The sequence below is a fragment of the Rhamphochromis sp. 'chilingali' genome, assembly GCF_963969265.1.
Source record: "Rhamphochromis sp. 'chilingali' genome assembly, chromosome: 6".
Classification (NCBI taxonomy): Eukaryota; Metazoa; Chordata; class Actinopteri; order Cichliformes; family Cichlidae; genus Rhamphochromis; species Rhamphochromis sp. 'chilingali'.
The window spans coordinates 190,001-211,610 of record NC_137933.1 but is presented as its reverse complement, the minus strand read 5'-3'; the positions used below and the strand labels follow the sequence as shown (position 1 = coordinate 211,610).

Sequence of the window (21,610 nt, the reverse complement as noted above, 5' to 3'; positions counted from 1 at the left end):
TAAACTGTTCATCAGTGAAGTAGCAGCAGTTACAGCTGATGTTGTAGAAGAAATTATTTTCCGGGTCTATATCCTTTTCTAAGTCTAGAACATTATGGTCTGTGTATCGAAATGTTCTCAGTTCCAGATTATCATAAAGAGAATTCCAATGAGTTATGTTGATATTGTTGCTGTATGCAGATGAAGTTCTTTTGGACTGTGCCATGTGTTGTGTTGTGTGTCACGTCACATGTGTATTCATACCTCCAGAGTAAGTTGACCTCAGTATTTGTCCAGCTCTTCCATATTTCTGATGACCAACACTTTGGCTTGTTCCGGTGTTCCATTGAGTTTAATGAATACTTTGCAGTTGGTGGTCCATGTATTTTGAATTTTTCCCTGTTTCTTCAAGTAACGTGCTTTCCTGGCAATGTCCGCATTTCTTTTTATCAGATGTTCGTTCATGAAGACATCGGATCCTTTCAGTTTCCTTCCTTGTTTTAACAGTGCTGTTTTCTGTTTTCTGTTTGCAAATCTCACAATGATGGCTGGTTTGTTACTGTCATTTTTTCGGGGTAGAGGGTGGCAAGCCTCAATGTTGTTATAATCCACTTCCACACCTTTGGACCGTAGAAAGGTAACCACTTGATGCTCCGTGGAGTTGACATCTTCCTCTCCTGGCCCTCCTACATTGTCAGTGGCGACCGCCCGGGCGTATGACCGGGGTTTGATGCGAAGCCCCGTGATGATAACATCGTTCATCCGGGTGTACTGCTCCAAATCCGCCACTCTGTTCTCCAGGTACGCCAGCCGCCGATCCTTCTCGGCGTTCTGGATGCGGAGAGCCTTAACTTCCTCGACCAGGTCCAGGATGGCTTTCTGCTGCAGTTTGACAGTAGAAATCTCCTCTGTCATAAACTCCAGCGACTTCTTAATATCGTCTTAATATCGTCTCCTTCCTCGGCTGATATCATTTCATCAACAGCATATACGTGTTATTGTGGATCTGATTTGAATGAATAATAATAATCGTTGATGAATTAAACACAACCCATGTTGTTTTAAAATCATGTGCGGCTCTAAACGGCTCATGGGCAGCACAGTGGTGGAGTGGTTCGCACTGTCGCCTTGCAGCATTCAGATTCCTGGTTGGAAACCCAACAGGGGCCTTTCTTTGTGGAGTTTAAAAGTTCTGTCCATGCTGGGTGGGTGGTGGTGGTGCTCTGGCTTCCATCTCTGATTAGATTAAGTGCTTAACATGTATAGAATAAAGTGCTCCATGAACATGTAGGTTAAATTATGTTACATGTATTCTTCACTGACCACATTAATGAGTTAAGAATTGTTATTTGCAAAATGCATGCGTGCATAATAGGGTTATCTTTATTGAGCTGAATTTTATCAACACCTTGCCTATGAATGTTTATGAAGTGTTAACAGTAGTTATTTCCCTTGTACTTTGTGAGGTACAGGAGTTTAAGAAAGTTTACATCACTGTCATTTGTTATTTTTAATGCATATTGTAATACAAGGCATTATTTTATCCTTTGCTTCTTCTGTTATGTGACATTCTGTGCATTTTCTAGAGGTGGCAAAATAACCCCTCAAAACACTATTATTATTCTGACATTTGCTAAACCTAGAGTAATATTAGTTTATTTTTATGTTTTAAAAAAGACTGAATTAATTGAACCAGTTATACTACTAATCTTCTGAAATTGAATATATTGATTTTATTTTTGGTTTGCTTTGTTAATGTCCTTTGTTTTTAATTAGCAAAAAAGGAAAAACATGATCTTTGTATGATGTGAATCAGCTGAGTAAGATTTTTCTTTTTCAATCTCTGGCAGGTTGCTGTTTTGTAACTTACTATAGCCGCAAATCAGCCTTAGAAGCGCAGAATGCTCTGCACAACATGAAGATTCTGCCAGGGGTAGGTGATAGTCCTTGATTTGCCCTTTCATCACATGTGCAGTTCACATTGAAACCTTGAACTTGAATTTTTGGTTATCCATCAGAAAAGTGGATAGAGATTAAGCATATTTTGTCTGTCTGAAAGGAAATTAAATCACTCATTTTGAGACATCAAAGGCTATTTATTTCTGTGACGTCTCTATTTTTTTCAGCAGTTGTCCACAGAGGTGCACTAAGCATTTACCCTCCAGATTCTTTGCATAGCAGTTGGTGTGATGTTCCCAATAATACTGGAAAAATAGAAAAGTAAAACTGCAGATTAGAGGAATTAAACGGCAAATTGACTAAGGAAGATAAAAAAAATATCAGTTCAAGAAAAAAACCTGTCTCCCCCTGTTTATCAGGATTAGTTCAGTTTAAATCGCAATCCTTATAATCATACTTTTTTCAATGAACTATGAAACTATTAAACCTACAAATTCACTAACAAGTGGCTAAGAAAGAATAAAAGGAGGGTTTAAAAGTGCTAAGTACATAAATAGCTATCCACTGTCAAATCTTAACTAGTTTTCTTGATATTAAGATAGGGTTAGTGTTTGGGTCGGTCAGCTATGGGGCCTCCTCCGAGTGGGATATGCCCCGAACACCTCACCCAGGAGATGCTCAGGGGGTATGCTAATCAGATGCCCCAACCACCTTAACTGTCTTTTTTCGATCCTGAGGAGTAGTGGTTTTACTCTGAGCCCCTCTCGAATGACTCCTCTCCCTATCTCTACAGGAGAGCCCAGCCATTCTTTGAAGGAAACTAATTTCTGCTGTTGTATTTGCACAATCTCCCTCTTTTGGGCTTTACCCAAAGCTCGTGACAGTAGGAAGGTGAGGGTAGGTTACACAGACTGGCTGGTAAATTGAGAGCTTCCCTTTTACACTCGGCTCCCTCTTTGGCACGACCGACAGTGTCTGTATAAATGCAGACGCTTCCACAGGTCCATCTCTGTCTCTCACTCTCCTCTCACTTGTAAACACAACGCAGAGATAAACTCCTCCACTTCAGGCAGCAACTCATCCCTGACCCGGACTGAGCACTTCACTCTTTTGCTGCTGAGGACCATGGCCTTTGATTTTGAGGTGCGGATTTTTATTCCCACAAATTCACACTGGGAACCACTCTAGTGCTTGTTGGAGGGCCTCGGGGTACTGGTCGTTTGGTACTGGGCCGCGAGAGTTGAGGCTCAGGTGTGAAATGTATGGTTTTCAGGGTTTTTATCGGTTTTCAGCGTTATTTTGTTATCGTTTTTATCGTTAACTCGGTTTTCCTGGGTCTTTTCACGTGTGTTATGAATAAATCTTCTTTTTTTCGGTACCAGTACTAGTTTTATTTTGTTGTATTTATCCGCGACACCTTAAAGGCCGGTCCATGAAAATATTGTCGGGCATAAACCGGTCCGTGGAGCAAAAAAGGTTGGAGAGCGCTGTCTTAGAGGATAAAGAGCTAGTCCAGTGTTCCGCGACCAAGACGAAAACCGCATTGTCCCTCCTCTATCCGAGGTTCCACTAATGGACCTACTGCACCCTGCCATTTACCTTCTGAGGAGTACAATCCCCCCTCCGTGTGATGTTGCAGAAAGACTTTCCACTTAAAATGCAGTATTTCAAAAACAATCTAAGAAAAATGTCAATGCTTGATCAATAGTGAAAGTGTCACTCAGTTTTGTTTTTAAATTAATGAAAAAATGTTTTTAAAAAAAGCAGGTCTTTTAACATAAAAATGCAGCATAAACATGCACTTCCTTATTTTAAACAATCCTTGTCTATTTATTTTATTTTCTGTTCTTCTGTAAGAAGTAGTGTAGTGACAGTGCCCCCTACTGTAGAGAAAACTTGGTACAGATCGCAGCAGCCAGCTGATGCAAAAGGAGCTGATCTGTAGGCAAACATGTAATTCAGGACTTGTTGGGACAATACAATAGGACGTTGCCATGTCATATCTTAGTAAATAACTGCACTGAAGATGTTTCATGTGTCTTAAAGGAAAATATACCATTTGTCGATATTATCTATGTATGTATATGTATCTATGTAAAAGAGAAAGGTCTTTCTGTTTGTGGAGCTTTTCAGGTATCTGTAGTCAAATGGGATCCAAACATCTCTAACAAGCACACAATAGTAATTTTACATAACTTGGCACATGAAACCAACATATTCGTTTCTGTATCTCTACATGTTGTGTATTTTATGAAATAATATATATATTTACTGTCTTGCTCAGATGCACCATCCAATCCAGATGAAGCCCGCTGATAGTGAGAAAAACAATGGTAAGGATTTTGTAGCATAAGTACCTGCTAATAAACATACTTTTATGCATGTTGAATGTTGCAGGGCACCATAATTCTTGATATAATGCACAGAAGTTTAATGTTGTCTTATGTTTAATACAGCAGTGGAGGACAGAAAACTGTTTATTGGAATGATCTCCAAGAAGTGTAACGAGAATGATATCCGACTGATGTTTTCGCCATATGGACAGATAGAGGAGTGCCGGATACTCAGAGGCCCTGATGGACTTAGCCGTGGTAAGACTTATTTGTGATAAGGTTTAGCTTTCCAGCGTTTGCTATTCTGTTGCCAGGCTTATACACAATTACAGGTTGAAGTGTGATATTGTGTCTTATCTGTCTGCAGCTTTGTTATATGGCTGAAAATGACTAAGTCCAGTAGTCATCTTTTGTAATAGTTTATGGTAAGTAGGGCTGCCACAAACGATTATTTTGATAGTCGACTAGTCACCGATTATTTTTGCGATTAGTCGACTAATCAGATCATCATCCATTGGACGTAAAACTACAGCTTATTGCACCAGCAGCATCTGCTCTTATATAACTATCATTAGCTTACAGCTTTAAGTGTGTAAGGTCTGTGCTAACTAACAATAAAGACAAGATGGTAGTTTATTAAAGTTTAATGAAATCTGCAGATTGTTTCGGTGAAGTTTAATAAACTCCTTGCTATCTAAAATATAACAGGACACCGGAGTAAATTCTCGAGCATCTCACACTTCTGATGATCAGCTGTCTGCTTGACGTTTATTCAGCTGTGTAAAAACTATAACTTTAATCTCAGCCAAACCGATTTACTCAGGAACAAATAAAATACTGAAAAAAGCCAAACAATAACATTTTTAAGTTATCTAAGTGACTCATATATCATGTTTAACCTGAGTAGTGAAAGACGGAGGTGGGTTTGAAAATGATCTGCCGGGAGTCCGGTGTTCTCACGGCTCTAGTGACCTAGCCCCCGGCTAGCTATCGAGCTAGTGGGTAACAGACGTCTCCGAAAACGTCGGAGCGCTTTTGAAAATATGTGGTGTCTTGATAAACTGAGCAGATATTTGAGGTTTACACAGCTACATTCTCACCTGAAAATATGTTAAACGTTTATTTTGTGACCCAGAAAGAATAATAAGAGTAATATTAAAACTAACTAGCTGCCGCCATTGTTGGAAACTGCGCTGGGCCGCGCTATGAATTCTGGGACACAGCTACTTCTTCTTCGGGGTTTAACGGCAGCTGGCATCCTTGTACATGCAGTGCTGCCATCTTCTGTTTCAGTCCGTTATTACACTCTTAAATCCTGCTACTTATTCCTGCGTCTTTTGGGATCTTACAAAGCTTCAAACGACGCGTCGACTATTAAATCACTCGACGACGATTTTAATAGTCGACGTAATCGTGACTAGTTGACTAATCGTGGCAGCCCTAATGGTAAGTAAACTAAAGAATTGTAAATTAAAACTCAGCGATCCCCAATGAGCAAGCACTTGCAGTATGGAGCAGAATAAAAACTCCCCTTTAACATGTAAAAACCTCTGGCCTGACCAGGCTCAGGGAGGGAAAGCTGTTTTCTTAGGCCAGATTAGAGAAGGAAAGACAGAAGAGTGTCCTGATAACAAAAATTAAACAGGACATAGCACAGATTATGAACCAGGAGCATAACCAAGAAAACTGTTCAAGATCTAATGCTCTACTGAATGCTTTATTAAAAAGGAAAGTGCATGCAGAACTAGGGGTAGGCGATGTATTAGATATACTTTATGTATTGCGAGTTTTGGTTTGGTTAAAATGGTTCTTTTGCAACCATAAACTATAAATTCCCATGGCAATATTAAGCTATGTGCATGTAATTCACTGTTTTGTTTTGTGATTTAACAAGGAGGATGCCAAACAAAATGCAGTAATTTGCTGTAAAACATGCCACAAAACTATTGCCACAAAGGGTAGCATTGCCATAAATTTATTCCACCAGCTGAAAAGTCATCCACTGGGGGTGGCTGTAGTTCAGGAGGTAGGTAGGTCACCTACTGATCGGAAGGTTAGTGGTTCGATTCCTGGCTCGTCCAGTCTGCGTGTCAAGTATCCTTGGGCAAGATACTAACCCCAAGTTGCTCTCCGATGCATCCATCGGAGTGTGAATGTAGTTCGTAAGCACTCTGTTTAGAAGTGCTTGTGCCAATGGGTGTGATTGGGTGAATGTGGCATGTTGTATAGAGCGCTTCTAGTACTCTGGGAGAGTTGAAACGCGCTATATAGGAATCAGTCTAGTCCATTTATCCTTCAACTGCAAAATGAAGAATGTTTTAAATGTTGCATGTCAACATCTCCCTACACACCAAAGAAAATATTGAATAAACCAGCTGTGATACCTGTGACTGCTCTTGGTCAGTCGCTTTTAGTCACTATCTAGACTTTTGTTTCTGTAATATGAGGTCATTGCATTTTTAATTTTACTGTTTTTATATGTTATAAGCACAAAAAAGAGCCTTTCTAATTTCACTCGTTTTATTTTGTCTTGCGAATTCTTGCTTGATGTACTTTCTTGTTGTTATGATCTTCAGTTTGTTGAAGCTCTAATGTTGACCACAGAAAGAGAGTTACTGTCACAGTATTGTCATTTGGAAAAAAACTTCTATGTACAACTGAGGGTTAAAAAATGATTGAAATAAAACATGTCAATTCATTCAGATTTATTGTATTCAAAGTAGAAAAAAATATTGAATGGTCGATTTGAATGAGTATACCAGTGCAATTTTATTCACTATACGGTTGAAAATAACATGTTTTTGGAAGTTATTTAAACACTTCATGATATATATCTTGAATCGCAATAAAAAATGCAAAAATATTACAATATTAGATTTTCCTGATATCACCCAGGCCTTTGCTGAATTTAAATTGCGAGGTGATTCCACAGAGCAGAATCTCTATTCTGTCTTAGGCATATCTAGGAAGCACAAATAAGCCTGGACTACATAATGCTTTCTACAGAATAGTCTGGTACTAATAGCTATAGGACCTGATCTTTAGGACTTTGTGTGGGCCTAAGCAAGACGTATACCGTATTTTTCGGACCATAAGGCGCACTGCCGATGAATGGGTCTGTTTTCATACATAAGGTGCACGGGATTATAAGGTACATTAAGTGAAACAAAACGGACAGATAAGTCAAACTTTACTCAACTCATTCCTCTTGCTTCCTCTACTTCCATAACATTGATTCATTAATGTTGAATTCTCTCACAGCTGCTCTATTCCCATGTCGTTGCAGTATATTAATGACTAACCTCGTATTGTGGATGAATTCTCAGTTGTTCTCCTGACCGAAGTTTGGTCCGTTTACAGCATCCAGCCATGCGATTAAAGTTGTCCAGCTATGGTTGTGCCATCAGTTAACCCTGATGGCACGCGTGCCCAGGGTTGTCAACCCCTGATTTACACCGTTTTTAACTCTCAGTGATCCCGTACTATTGTTTGACTTTGGGATCTAAAGCGAAAGGAGTTTTGGACCCAGATAACTCCGTGAGGCTCTTGACTACGGTAGCCGCAATCCTACGACAATCTAAGTGGTGTGGCTTCGTAGCTTACCAAAGTCATATTAAAAAATTTTGGGCGGTTTCTGGTGTCATGACGTAGTCAGTGGACCTATTCGGTGGCTGCTCCCCACAATCTTGATAGAAAAACACCGAAACTCGTTAACAGACAATTCAACTGGGCAAGACAAAGCTGGTGGCGGAATAAGGCAAAGGGAACTCAAAATGCCAAAGGGACAGGATAAAGCCACTTCCTAATGCTAGCATCGTGACAGGACAAGCTAGCATGAGCCCCGTTAGCATAGCTAGCAATTCAGCTGGTGAGCTACTAAAGGGTATCGAATCATTGAAATCAGAAATCAAACAAGATAATGAAGGTCTGAGAAGACATAGAAGACATGACACTGGAGCTAACCGAAGCGCTCTTCCAAAGCCTAAAAGCACAGAAATTGATCCGAAACAAGCTGGCAGATCTAGAATCAAAACCATCATTTAAAAGGGGTTACAGTTTCTAAAGTTGAACAATGAATAGGTCTCTTTGGTGATGATATAAATAATATACTTACAGGATCCTGACACGACCTTTCCTCAATTGATTAAAGTATTTAAACATTTTGGTAAAAAATGAGGGTATAAACTAAACATCTTAAAGACTCACGTACTTTGTATGAACTATTCCCCCAGAGATTCAATTCAAAAGAAATATAAACTAAAATGGGACTCAAATAAGATCAAATATTTAGGTGTCTATCTAATCTGTGAATTAGGCACATTATATGAGGCAAATTATGGCAAGATTAGCAACGCGATTCAAAAAGATTTGACTAAATGGGCACCACTTGTCATGGATCTCCAGTCTATATACCAGACGTACAATTTGGCAAAAGTGATAAACTAGTGAGCAGATTTATTTGGAAAGCGACAAAGCCAAGAGTAAGATTTAAAACCCTCCTCCTCTTTCTTTTCCTAGTTGGACTCGCCCTCATGAATTTCAAGGAATACTTATATGCAGCCCAGCTGAGATATATTGTATACTGGTGCTCACCGGACTACACCTCAAAATGGAAACATATTGAGATAAATTATTGTTCATCATGTCAACCACAAGCAAGATTGGGAGAAGAAACTATACAGTCTACACATGCAAATCCTATTACTGAATTCACTATTAAACTCTGGTGGGTTATAGTGACGAAGTGTAGAATTGAAGAAGACTGCAAACTGTTGGTTTGGCCTGCATATTCTCAAAAATTCCTAAGTGGCTAATGGGATAGTACATTTTTAGGATGGATTAATAAAGGAATTATGGCAATGTGCACATTAATAGATGGGAAAATATTCAAATATTTCGACAAACTACACAGACAGTTTGGACTGGATAAATCAGACTTGTTTCCAATTAAGACACTTTTATAATACAGGAATCAGGAGGAAGGCCCTGAGGGAAGGTAGCCAGATAACAGAAATAATATCAGGTGCGTATAAAAATCTTCCATCAAAAATTGTATCAAAATTATATAATGGTCTGCGAAATTTGAATAGGAATGAAACATTATATATTAAACAAAAGTGGGGATTTGAATTACATCTTAAATTGTCAGAGGATGATTGGGGATTCACATGTCTCTCACAGCATAATTCCACTAGCTCTAGACAATGGAGAGAATATGGTTGGAAAAATGTAATTAGGTTTTTTATTACTCCTTATATCAAAAGCAAGCAGCTGAAAACACCCTAGCAATGCTGGAGACTATGTGGGGACTGGAACGCCACCATTCTCATGTGTTTTGGAAGTGCAAAAATGTCAAATCTTAGTGTATTGCGGTAACAATGAAGAAAGTATTTGGGTATGATGTGCCGTGCGAGGCCGAGTACTGTATTTTGGACTATTGGGAAAAAAAAACTTTGGCCCAGAGATTCTGTTCATTATGTTCCTTTTGTGTTCCTTCCCTTTTTTCTTTTCTTTTTGTTTGTATGTTCTATAAACTTGGAAAAAGTAAAAAAAAATAAAAAGTATTAAAAAATATATATTTTTGACAGATTTTTGAGCACCGTGTACCACATAAAATTGTTTCGAGGTCTGTAAAAGCACAACCAGAATTCATACATAAGGTGCACCGGATTATAAGACGCACTGTCAATTTTTGAGAAAATTAAAGGATTTTAAGTGCGCCTTATAGTGCGGAAAATACTGTACATTAGAGGCCAAGTAAAGCTAATTGGTTTCTCAAGTCCCGATTTGTAGCCTTGAGATGAGCGTTTCCACCGCTGCAAAAAAAACAAGGAAGGGCAACTCTGACTATGAAACCATGTGCTCATTGGCTAATGACTGACAATGCATTAGGCCAAACCGTTCGGTTCTACAGATAATCTGCCATTTTGAAACATGGTCTAAGCAAAATTTACACAATAGACTCAGTTTGTTTTATTCAGTATCACCCAGAACAAATGACTAAGCCCATTTATTCACGACCAAAGTGTTTACCAAGGTCAAGATAGAAAATCTTTTTCCCATAGACTTCTGTAGGACCGGAAGTCTTTTTGTAGTCACAATCTGGTGACCCTCAGATATAATTTGGCACTTACAAATTGGCTTAATTTATTTGACCCCAAAGCTAGGCCCAACTTTTTTTTTTTACTGACTTATTGCTGTCACCTTATAACAGTTGGCCTGGGCTCCAGCCTCAAACAAGCTGTGAAGTTTGACACAGGACCTGATGGCCCTTTGACTGGAGATTAAGGCTGCCACAAACAATTATTTTGATAGTCGACTAGTCACCGATTATTTTTGCGATTAGTCGACTAATCAGATCATCATCCATTGGACGTAAAACTACAGCTTATTGCACCAGCAGCATCTGCTCTTATATAACTATCATTAGCTTACAGCTTTAAGTGTTTAAGGTCTGTGCTAACTAACAATAAAGACAAGATGGTAGTTTATTCAATTTTAATGAAATCTGCAGATTGTTTCGGTGAAGTTTAATAAACTCCTTGCTATCTAAAATATAACAGGACACCGGAGTAAATTCTCCAGCATCTCACACTTCTGATGATCAGCTGTCTGCTTGAAGTTTATTCAGCTGTGTAAAAACTATAACTTTAATCTCAGCCAAACCGATTTACTCAGGAACAAATAAAATACTAAAATAAGCCAAACAATAACATTTTTAAGTTATCTAAGTGACTTATATATCATGTTTAACCTGAGTAGCGAAAGACCGCGGTGGGTTTGAAAACGATTAGCCGGGAGTCCGGTGTTCTCACGGCGCTAGTGAGCCTAGCGCCCGGCTCGCTATCGAGCTAGTGGGTAACAGACGTCTCCGAAAACGTCGGAGCGCTTTTGAAAATATTTGGTGTCTTGATAAACTGAGCAGATATTTGAGGTTTACACAGCTACATTCTCGCCTGAAAATATGTAAAACGTTTATTTTGTGACCCAGAAAGAATAATAAGAGTAATATTAAAACTAACTAGCTGCCGCCATTGTTGGAAACTGAGCTGGGCTGCGCTATGAATTCTGGGACACAGCTACTTCTTCTTCTTCGGGGTTTAACGGCAGCTGGCATCCTTGTACATGCAGTGCTGCCATCTCCTGTTTCAGTCCGTTATTAAACTCTTAAATCCTGCTACTGATTCCTGCGTCTTTTGGGATCTTACAAAGCTTCAAACGACACGTCGACTTTTAATTAGTGGTCGACGATTTTGATAGTCGATGTAATCGTGACTAGTCGACAAATCGTGGCAGCTCTACTGGAGATCAATCAAAAGGAAGCTTCATCAAATATGGAAAAGGGCTCTTGTGTGCCAGATTACACAAGAACTGGGTCACATGGAGTGTAACTCCATCAGACTCAATCCAAATCCAAAAATTTCAGTTCAATTGTCAATATGGTATGTAAGAGGTCAGGAGAGGTAAAGTCATCCAGGTCTAAGACAATTTAGACTCACTTGAGGAATAAAGGTGGTCATAGTCTTACTAACTTTAACATGTTAAAATGTTTTAATAAATGTACTGAAACATATGCAAATAAAAAGAATAGGGATGGCACAGTATTGTAAATGCCTAGTATGGGCTGAAACCCAAATGTGGAAGCTCTGTGCAATGGCAAACCAAGCAGTTCTATATGTCCAAAGGTTTATAGACAACTAAACTGGGATGACGTAAAAAGTGACTAAGATTAAAGACTGATCTTATCCACCAGAAGATGCCCTCAACAGCTGAAAGCTCATACTTTTTCTTCGCTCTGCAGGTTTGATTCTAAAGAGACAACATTGATTATCAATTCAGTAAAATGCCCTGCTCTTTAACAGCTTTAAAGAACCATGATAGAAGTGAAGAAAAATGTTGTTTCGAATACCACAAAAATGTTAGAAGGTGAAAATACTATAAATAGGATAATTTGCATCATAGAGATCTGTTCTTAAACCATGTTTAGAGTCAAAAAGTGATATGACTTGGTTAGTTGGTCCCTGCTAATAGACTTACATTACCTAGGTAAGGTAACTAGTGACAGAACTCAGTGGAACACAAGGACACTACAACTAAAAAGCAGCCTAAGGTATCACTTTTGTACTTTAAAAAAACAAACAAATAAAAGATACACTGTCCGCTTTCACTGTCTGTTTCAGTGCAGTTCTTTCATTATTTGGTTAGCTGCACTGAAACAGGAAAATCTTACTGTAGCCTTAATGTTAGGGTTAGGGTAGGGTACAATAATACTAATTGTACAAAAAATACAATTAGCGGTACAATCGTCTGGAAAAGCAGATGTGTCCACAAGATGATATCATCACTATTTTATCCAATGCCAGGAACTGATGACCTACTGATTGAATTGAAATATAAAGATAAATTAGGACCTGGCATCCACATATGTGGACATCACATTTTGGGTTATTTAGACCAAAATACTAAATTTTGCTCTACTTATGAGGACATTATGCTGCTACTGTTCTTTCAAAATTTTAAATGAATATCCTCATACGTGGCTCTCATTTTTATTAAAAACAAAAGTAAGGTAAAAAAAAAATCTGGTAATTCTTTGTTTTTACATTCATCGGGCCCCAATCAGCCCAAATATCAAAGAGAAATTAAAAATGCTGCCGTGGAAGAGTTCGGGTCTTAGGAGGTTAAATATGAATAATGAATCTTAATCAAAACCAAGTTCTCTTACACCAATAAACTGGAAAAGTGTATCAAAAATTTTGTTAAAAATAAGTGTGGTCTTACTGAAAGGTTAACAAAACTGATACATTTAGTTTCTTTCTTGCAGGTTGTGCGTTTGTGACATTCACAGCCAGACAAATGGCCCAGTCTGCTATCAAATCCATGCACCAGTCCCAGACCATGGAGGTGAAGTTTAAACTAAAAAAAAACTAATTTTGTCTGTGATTTTGATTTTAGAAGATCTGCATTCTGTTGTTTCCACTGGATAAATAGTTTCAAGGTTTCCCAGTATATGATTATTCACAGCAAGCGATTAACCATTGTCCTTGATGTAAATATGTAAGAAAAAATTGTGTATGTTTCTGTCCTGTTTGTTTGTATATGTGTCTTTCTGGCTGCTGTTACAACCAAATTTCCCCTTGTGGGACAATTAGAGGATTATTCTATTCTATTCTAGATTTTTTTTTTAACTATTTGGTTACGTTACTTGGAATTTGAAAGATACAGTTTAATAGTTTTGACCAGTAACCTGTCATGAGCACAATGTTTTCCTGTGTTTGTGTTCAGGGTTGTTCATCGCCAATTGTAGTGAAATTCGCAGACACTCAGAAGGACAAGGAGCAGAAGCGCATGGCTCAACAGCTGCAGCAGCAGATGCAGCAACTTAGTGCTGCTTCCATGTGGGGTAATCTCACTGGACTCAACAGTTTAGGCCCACAGTACTTAGCAGTAAGTGTATATTTATCCAAAATGTAACAACCATTAGAAAACAAATTGACAAATTTAAATGTTATCTTCCATTTTTCTTCTTGCTTTAGCTCTACTTACAGTTGCTGCAGCAGTCTGCCTCCACAGGGAATGCACTCAACAACCTGCACCCTGTTTCAGGTACATATACACACATCCAAAAAATGTAAAGCTATATTACTGGCTACATAATAATCTCATTAATTATTTTGAGTTTATATTCATCCCTTTGTTTATTGAGAAAGTTAAGTCCAGCCTTATATCTGTATAACTGATGATCTCTGTTGGGGAACTTAAACTTGCCTATTCATGTGTCTGTCAGGTCTTAATGCTATGCAGAACCTCGCTGCTTTAGCAGCAGCAGCAACTGCTACACAGGCCACACCTACGGGTTCTAGCGCCATGACGACATCTACTAGCCCACTAAGTGCGTTAACAAGCTCAGGTAAAAACCAAAACACAGAGTCTGTACTACAAAACTAAGGAAATTTAAGTTTGGTTGATTTCTTTGTTGTGACAATGAATGTTGCAAATGAATCGTATATCACTGGAAAGCCTATTTATGGTGCCACCTTTGTAAGAAAAATGTATTTTTGGGTTGAGCAGCAGAGGTTGAGTATGTAGGTTGTGCCCTGTAAAACTTAGTGGACACAGGTGAAAGAATATTGGCTAACCGGATAAAACAATACTGTGGATCCATGACAGAATGGCTATAAATACATACTTTCACAGAATTTAAAACTTTATATGCTCTTGGACCTGAAATTAAATGTCAGGTAATCTCTAATATAATGTAAAATACTGAACACCAGGATTTAAACTGTATATTAAACCCATTTGCTTTACAGCAAATTCATTTCTGTTCCACTACTGGCCTAATGCAAGAACTGCTCAATTAGGTAAGGAGAAACAATAGTCCATTAGTCCAAATACAACTTCATCCTCAAGAAGTATAGTATTGGTGCATTGTATAGTATAGTATTGCATAGTATTAGAGAACTGGAGCCAACGACCTTCACCTAAACCCAGTAAAATTTGATAAGATCATATCTGTGAAGGTTCTCAGTCATCCAGGTCATCATAGTTTAAGGAGCTTGGAAAGATGCTTTTTTCTTTCCAAGCTCCTTAGATTTGATAAGATTATGTTTGGGCTTTTGAGCAATAAAATTCAAGAAAGGCGTGTGCGAACTTAAGTTAAAAAAAAAAAAAAAAAACCTGATTAAAAATATTTTATTACAATTGTGATGATTTGGGCCAATGCCTTTTTTTTTTTCATATGCTTGAAAAGCAGCCAACACGTATACTGTATATGAAACACTTTGTCATGTAACAAAAACCAAAACCAAAAAAGCAAGACTTGAACCCCCCCAAAAAAACCAAACCTTATTATAGCAAGTGCTTTTGTTTAACGCTAGACTTGGCAAAGGGCTTATTTGGACCCCTTTGCATTTTAAAATGTAGCTGTCGAAGTAAAACTCCACCTAATTTCATGACTTTTCCAAAAATAGAATTGGGTCATGATACACTTTTTGGGTGTAGGGAATAAAAAGAAAAACGCATTGTAACAATTTATTTCCTTCAAGGGTGTAATTTTGACCCAATGGAAATTATTGTAAAATGCCTGGCTGCCTGGAAACATGTATTGTTTACACACATGATGATATTAAATCTACCATAACATGAACCAGAGCTGACTAGATGTGATTCATAGGTAAATATATAGCAGACTGTAGTAATGAAATCATTTAAATTACTTGTAAGACTAATAAAAACTAAACTAATAAAACCCTTAAAACATAAATCCTGGCTTTGTCAAATCTTCCTTGTGGTTAGAATTGTGAAATTACTTTTAATTTTGATGTTTTCCATTCTTATAGTACTTTTAATGATGCAAGGTAAATTGTTCATTTCCCCTATTATTATATCATTAAAAGTAAATGTTTCCCAAGCAGGCTCCTCCCCCACCTCCAGTAGCAACTCCTCGGCGAACCCCATGGCTTCTTTAGGGGCCCTGCAGTCTCTGGCTGCTAGTGCTGGAGCTGGCCTCAACATAGGTTCCTTGGCAGGTAAAAACTCTTATCTGCATAGGCTGAAATATAGATTAATTTGAGGCAGTACGTCTGATATAAATCTTCATTTTCAGGATTTGCTTGTCTGTGCTTTTTGTTTTCATACGTTAATTCTGGCTGTAATCTGGCTTGTAACTGTTTTATAATAATCACTGCCTGTTGGATTGGATTGTACTTGAAGGACTAACTGTAAATAAGTTCCAAGTGCGTTGGCTCAGTGGTTCCTTCGGTGGTTCCTGCTAACTTGAGCAACTTAATCCATGAAATCTGTTGCATAAATAATTTTATTTGGGGGGGGTTGTTTTGTTGTTGTTTTGTTTTGTTTTTTACTTTTCAGGCTGACTCATTAATTACAATTGTAAAACCAAAAGGGGGAAAAACTTACTTTTCCCTGGAACACTCTCTCACAGTCTGTGTCTAAAACCTAAAAGAGGAATTATGGATTTGATCAACTGGTCTCTGAATGCTATTGACACCCTTTTCTCAACGAGAAGTCTGAACTCGGTGAGCCTGAGTGTCCTGGAGGTACTTTCCCTGCCGGATACACGATGGATGGGTGGCAGGAATGGAGGGTCGTGTGCCTGGCGGGACTGTCGATCAAGGATGCTGAAGATATCTACCTATTCGGAACCATGATAACAGGGTTCTGGCTGATCGGAGCTGGGTTGGCCCTGGCTTATCTGAGAATTAAGAAAGCGGAACCGGCTGTTCAAACCCCCCCAAGGCTGCCCGCTGGGATTGAAACGACGGGACGAGGCGTGAGTTCTCAAAATGGGCTCATTGAGTGCAGCACGGTTAAGACCTTGGAGAAGCTTGCGGCTGCCGTGAACACTCAGAATAAGACCTCTGAGCGCAAATTGGATTACATCTTGGAGAAGCTCACTGCGGTTGTGAGTTCTCGGAATCGGCTCTTTGAGCACAAGAATGACAACATCACGGAGCGTAAGGTTGATAACATCATGGAGAAGCTCGCGGCTCTCCACCGGGAGATTGAGAGACCAGTGTCGGACTGTAGAACAGCTTTGAAATTCATATAAGTTGTTCGCACTAAAGTATAAACCACCATCACTTCATGCGGATACCCCTTTGGCGCCAGCTGCGGTCTCAAGGCTGGAGCTGAACAATAACACCCTGATAACAGACTGTGCTTAGACTGTTTCTTCCCATTCCATGCAAGGCCACCTGGGTTGGCTGGAAGACTGTTTACTTGGACAGTAAAGGACACTAAGGACACTGTCTCAGCTGAACTCTGGACACACACATACACTGATACACACTCATCCCCCCTCCCTTTCCAAACGCCTTCGACGCTTGTTCCCTCCTAGAGAACACGGCGGGTTTGGGCCCAGCGCTGGAAAAATAGCTGCAGGGCAGGATGGCTGCTGTGTTTGCTTGGGATTACTCCTCACCCCCCACCCACCCCTGTTACTGGTCACGTGCTCTATAATGTTGTGCTGTGGACATTTATGTGCTTTCTGTGCAGAGGAGTTTTTTTGTTTCCTGTTCTCATGCTGTCCTCCCAGGAGCTCAGCATGAGTAGAGGTCTCTTTTTTTCCCTCTTGGACTTTCCCATTGTTTTGTATTTCAGTGTTTTTCCGTAATACTACCGGTCCCCTACCTGTCTCCCCATGTGATGTCTGTGTTGTGCATGTAAGGTCGGGGGGAGGGGGTCGGTCCCATTTCACTGCAGGGCAACTTGCATGTGACAAATAAAGTTTTCTTGAATCTTGAACAGTGACAGCCTTTTGGCCTCTTTTCTGATTCTTAGTCTACTGAAGTTTGTACCACTGTGAACATACAGCTTTTTTTCTTCTTGTAACTGATGCAGGCATGGCAGCACTTAATGGCAGTCTTGGCTCTGGAAGTCTTTCTAATGGCTCAGGAAATACAATGGAGGCACTGAGCCAGGCCTACTCTGGCATTCAACAGTACGCCGCCGCCACCCTCCCTAGCCTCTACAACCAGACCATGCTATCCCAGCAGAATGTGTCAGCTGCAGGCAGCCAAAAGGAAGGTGAGTTTTGTTAGCTGGGAGTTTTGTTAGCTAATGCAATGACTGAGTGAAGTGGACACTTATTAAAGGCATTTATACAGAGGTTCAGTGTGTAACTATTAAAAAACAGAATGCAGCTCTACTGTATTAGCATGTTTTAATGTATTTTCTCTTTAATTCAGTTTTATCCAGCTTTTGCTTGATCAGTAATAAGCCTCATGAGTTGTAGGCTGTTTTTTCAATTAGGTCGTACCTATATGCCTTAGATGAAATAGATAAACCTACTGTCAGTTTTCTCACAATTTAACATAACTCAGGCAACAAGAATAAACCATATGTAACTTGGAACCTCTCTAAAGGATTGTATTAATGACAAAGATGCACACACATGTTGTGCCATTTGGTTATGCAACTTTTTTTTTTTTACAAGAAATTATTCTACTTTCCAACCCTCACCCTTGGTCAGATCTGGGAAATGATCAAAAGAGACTATGTAGGGTCATGAATAGGGATGGGTACCGGTGTCCGGTACCATGATGGCACCGGTTCTGACATAAACGGTAGTAACCAGACCGAAAAGCAGCGCACATTTCGGTGCTTTATTTCGGTGCTTTTTTTCCTGAGCTGTGATACACTTCTAGCCAATCACTTTACGTTTCCGAGGATAGTAGGCGGGGCCAGGTACGTACGTTCTTTTAGAGCAGAGCTACAGATTAAAAATGTCCAAGGCGAAGCGGTCAAAAGTCTGGCTGTACTTCACAGCAAAAGATGCAAACTCAGCAGCAACAAGTGCTTTAAGCTGATACTGTGATACTGTCAAAGGAGGTAACACCTCAAATCCAATGAAACACCTGGCGACGCATAGCGTTTTTTTTAAAAGCCCAGAAATGCGCCGTATTTGATAGCTTGCTGCGAGACCTCACACCGAGCGCATCTACTGCGGGTGGGTTGCCTGTTATGCAACATCCCCCAAAAACACGAAGAGGAGCGTCCTGGCCCCTAGCCCTGCCAGTGTAGCAGGAATGATGATGATGATGGCAGCAGCAGCTTCTCTGCGTGAGTAGCTTAATGTTGTTAGCGTGTAATTTACGTTGAGTAGGCTAACCACGTTATTACATTAATGCATGTAAGGTGAACTAGCAAACATCATCATAGCTACATGCGGCTGTCTTCTTGTTTGATGGCAGATACTCCCTTCACCCTGGCCAAAAAGACTAAAATGACCAAAGAAAAAGTGGAAAACAGTTAAACATGAGAGGTTTTTGGACAAAGTTTGTGTTTTTTCCATTGTTTAAGCACTGCTTCCAGCCAAGAGTGATACCATATATGCCCCATAGCTGCAGAAAAGGCTAACATTGTTATCTTTTTACAAAAAACAGCTGAGCATGAGAGGTTTTTGGACCAATTTTGTGTTCTCCATTCTTTAAGCACCGGCACCGTTTCAAAAGTACCGATTTGGCACCGGTATCGGATAAAACCTAAACGATACCCATCCCTAGTCATGAACAGAAGTGGGTAAAATGAGTTTATTTTGTATGGTGGCTGTGCTCAGCATTTGCGGTAGAGAGAGTAACTCTGATATCCAAGCTGAGTGCTCATCAGAGTAGTGCTCCTGCTCCTTTGTGATGAAAGGAGACAGTTGAGGTGGTTCTGACCTCTGGTTTAGGATGCCTCCTGGATTTCTCCTTAGAGGTTCTCCAGGCACTTAGGAGCAGAACCCAGTTTCTGGGGAGAAGGATGTCTGGAATACTCTGCTCAGTCAGCTCAGTCATGATCTCCCTTTGAATACCCCTAAAGATGATTCATGGATGATTTTTTGTTTTAATTTTACACTTTTTCTCGTTTGTTTTTTAATACTGTTATGCAATTTAAAATACTTGTTGACAGCTCTAATTCCTTCATCATTTTGAAGTAATTAAACATGGTAAATGTAACATGTAACAGTAAACAAGTAAACTAGCTGCAGAGATGTTACCATGCATCACCATTGTGCCTCTGCTTACCTACTAACAGTTAGCAACATTATTTGACTTTGATTTGATTTGATATACCTTTATTAGTCCCACAAGGGGAAATTTCATAAGGCTGCCGACCTATTGGACGCAATGGCGGCGCCATCTTACCCTCCGACCATACATACATTACACAAACATCACATGGGGAAGACAGGTCAGAGAGGTATAACAATGGAAAATGCACCACATGAGGAAAGATAAGGAGAAAAAATAACTCCCCCAGACTGAGCTCCAACAGGGAGATCAGTTTGAGAACAGAAAAAAACACCTCTGCACATGAAAAACCTCTTAATACACCAAAGAAACACATGACAAGCAACAGGGATGGGTAAAGGGTGAGAGACAGCCGATTTAGACAGTACATCCGAGCCTGCGTGCGCTGGTCTCCATGATCCACCGTCAGCATCGGAAGGGAATAAGCGTCAAAGGCATTTGGAAAGGGAGGGGGGATGAGTGTGTGCATATCAGTGTATATGTATGTGTGTGCGTGTCCAGAGTTCAGCTGAGACAGTGTCCTTCGCCCTGCCAGGCTAAGTAAACAGTCTTCCAGCCAACCCAGGTGGCCTTGCATGGAATGGGAAGAACAGACTCAACACAGTCGTTATCAGGGAGTTTTTGTTCAGCTCCAGCCTTGAGACCGCAGCTGGTGCCAAAGGGGTATCCGCATGAAGTGATGGTGGTTTATACTTTAGTGCGAACAGCTCATATGAATTTCAAAGCAGTTCTACAGTCCAACACTGGTCTCTCAATCTCCCGTTGAAGAGCCGCGAGCTTCGCCATACTTGCGCTCTGTGATTTTGTCATTTCTTGTGCTCAAGGAGCTGATTCTGAGAACTCACCACAGTGTGCCTCCCCGAGATGTCATCCGATTTGCGCACAGAGATGTTATTCCGAGCGAGCCCTTCCGAGATGTATCCAGTCTGCAGTCAGAGATCTTATTCTGAGTATTCACGGCAGCCGTAGCCTCTCAAAGATCTTATCCGTGCTGACTCAATGAGCCCATTTTGAGAAACTCACGCCTCGTCCCGTCGTTTCAATCCCAGCGGGCAGCCTTGTGGGGGTTTGAACAGCCGGTTCCGCTTCCTTAATTCTTTGATAAGTCAGGGCCAACCCAGCTCCGATCAGCCAGAACCCTGTTACCATGGTTCCGAATAGGTAGATATCTTCAGCACTCAAGCTCACCCAAGCCCAGACTTCTCGTTGAGAAAGGGGTGTCAATTGCATTTAGGGACCAGTTGATCCAATCCATAATTCCTCTTTTAGGTTTTAGAGAACAGACTGTGAGAGAGTGTTCCAGGGAAAACTAATACAAAAAACACGAGACTAGACAAGGACATAAGAGGCTAAGCAGGGAAGCTAAGGGAGAGGAGGACGAGAGGAGAAAAGTGCGACCGCCTTCGTCAAGAGCAAGAGCAGAAGGACATCAACAATTATCAACAATTATGTTATTGTCATTACATGTTTTCTGTGACAATCCTCCCTTACAGTTTTAGATTTTTGGAGTGCATTTTATCTCTCACATTTTCTGAATATGGTGTGTGAAACACTGAGTATGCCTTTAAATAAAAATTGCCGTTTAGCTACAACTAACTGTTAAGTTGTTAAGAGATGTGTGTAGTGTGTTTTAATGTCACTTTCTGATAAGGGTTTTGTCTTATTTTATTATGCTGCATCAGCCATGACTGGGTGCTGCACTAGTAAGATGTAACTATCTCTCTAAAATAACCTTGGCTCATCATGTCAACAGCTCAACTTATAGTAAAAAATAACTATAAGTGTGAAACTCTGGAGTGGCAAAGTATGCGCACAATTTCAAATTTGTGTTGAAATTTCAAGATTTCAATGTGTCTTTTTTGA

General features: G+C 39.9%; 1 protein-coding gene across 16 annotated transcripts in view; it reads left to right on the top strand.

Annotated features, from left to right (window-relative positions):
- Positions 1–21,610, top strand: part of celf1 (cugbp, Elav-like family member 1) — a 57,501-nt gene that overhangs the window by 27,681 nt on the left and 8,210 nt on the right. For 7 of the 16 annotated variants that reach the window (XM_080885300.1, XM_080885293.1, XM_080885299.1 and 4 more), the window contains 9 exons: positions 1,830–1,912; positions 4,163–4,211; positions 4,335–4,469; positions 13,036–13,115; positions 13,497–13,658; positions 13,748–13,817; positions 13,999–14,121; positions 15,626–15,742; positions 17,574–17,759. In XM_080885300.1, coding sequence (XP_080741426.1) covers positions 1,830–1,912; positions 4,163–4,211; positions 4,335–4,469; positions 13,036–13,115; positions 13,497–13,658; positions 13,748–13,817; positions 13,999–14,121; positions 15,626–15,742; positions 17,574–17,759 — 1,005 coding nt within the window. Of the gene's footprint in view, positions 1–1,829; positions 1,913–2,926; positions 3,022–4,162; positions 4,212–4,334; positions 4,470–13,035; positions 13,116–13,496; positions 13,659–13,747; positions 13,818–13,998; positions 14,122–15,625; positions 15,743–17,573; positions 17,760–21,610 lie in introns of those variants that run through there. The other 9 variants (XM_080885301.1, XM_080885306.1, XM_080885302.1 and 6 more) reach the window with 6 other exon arrangements.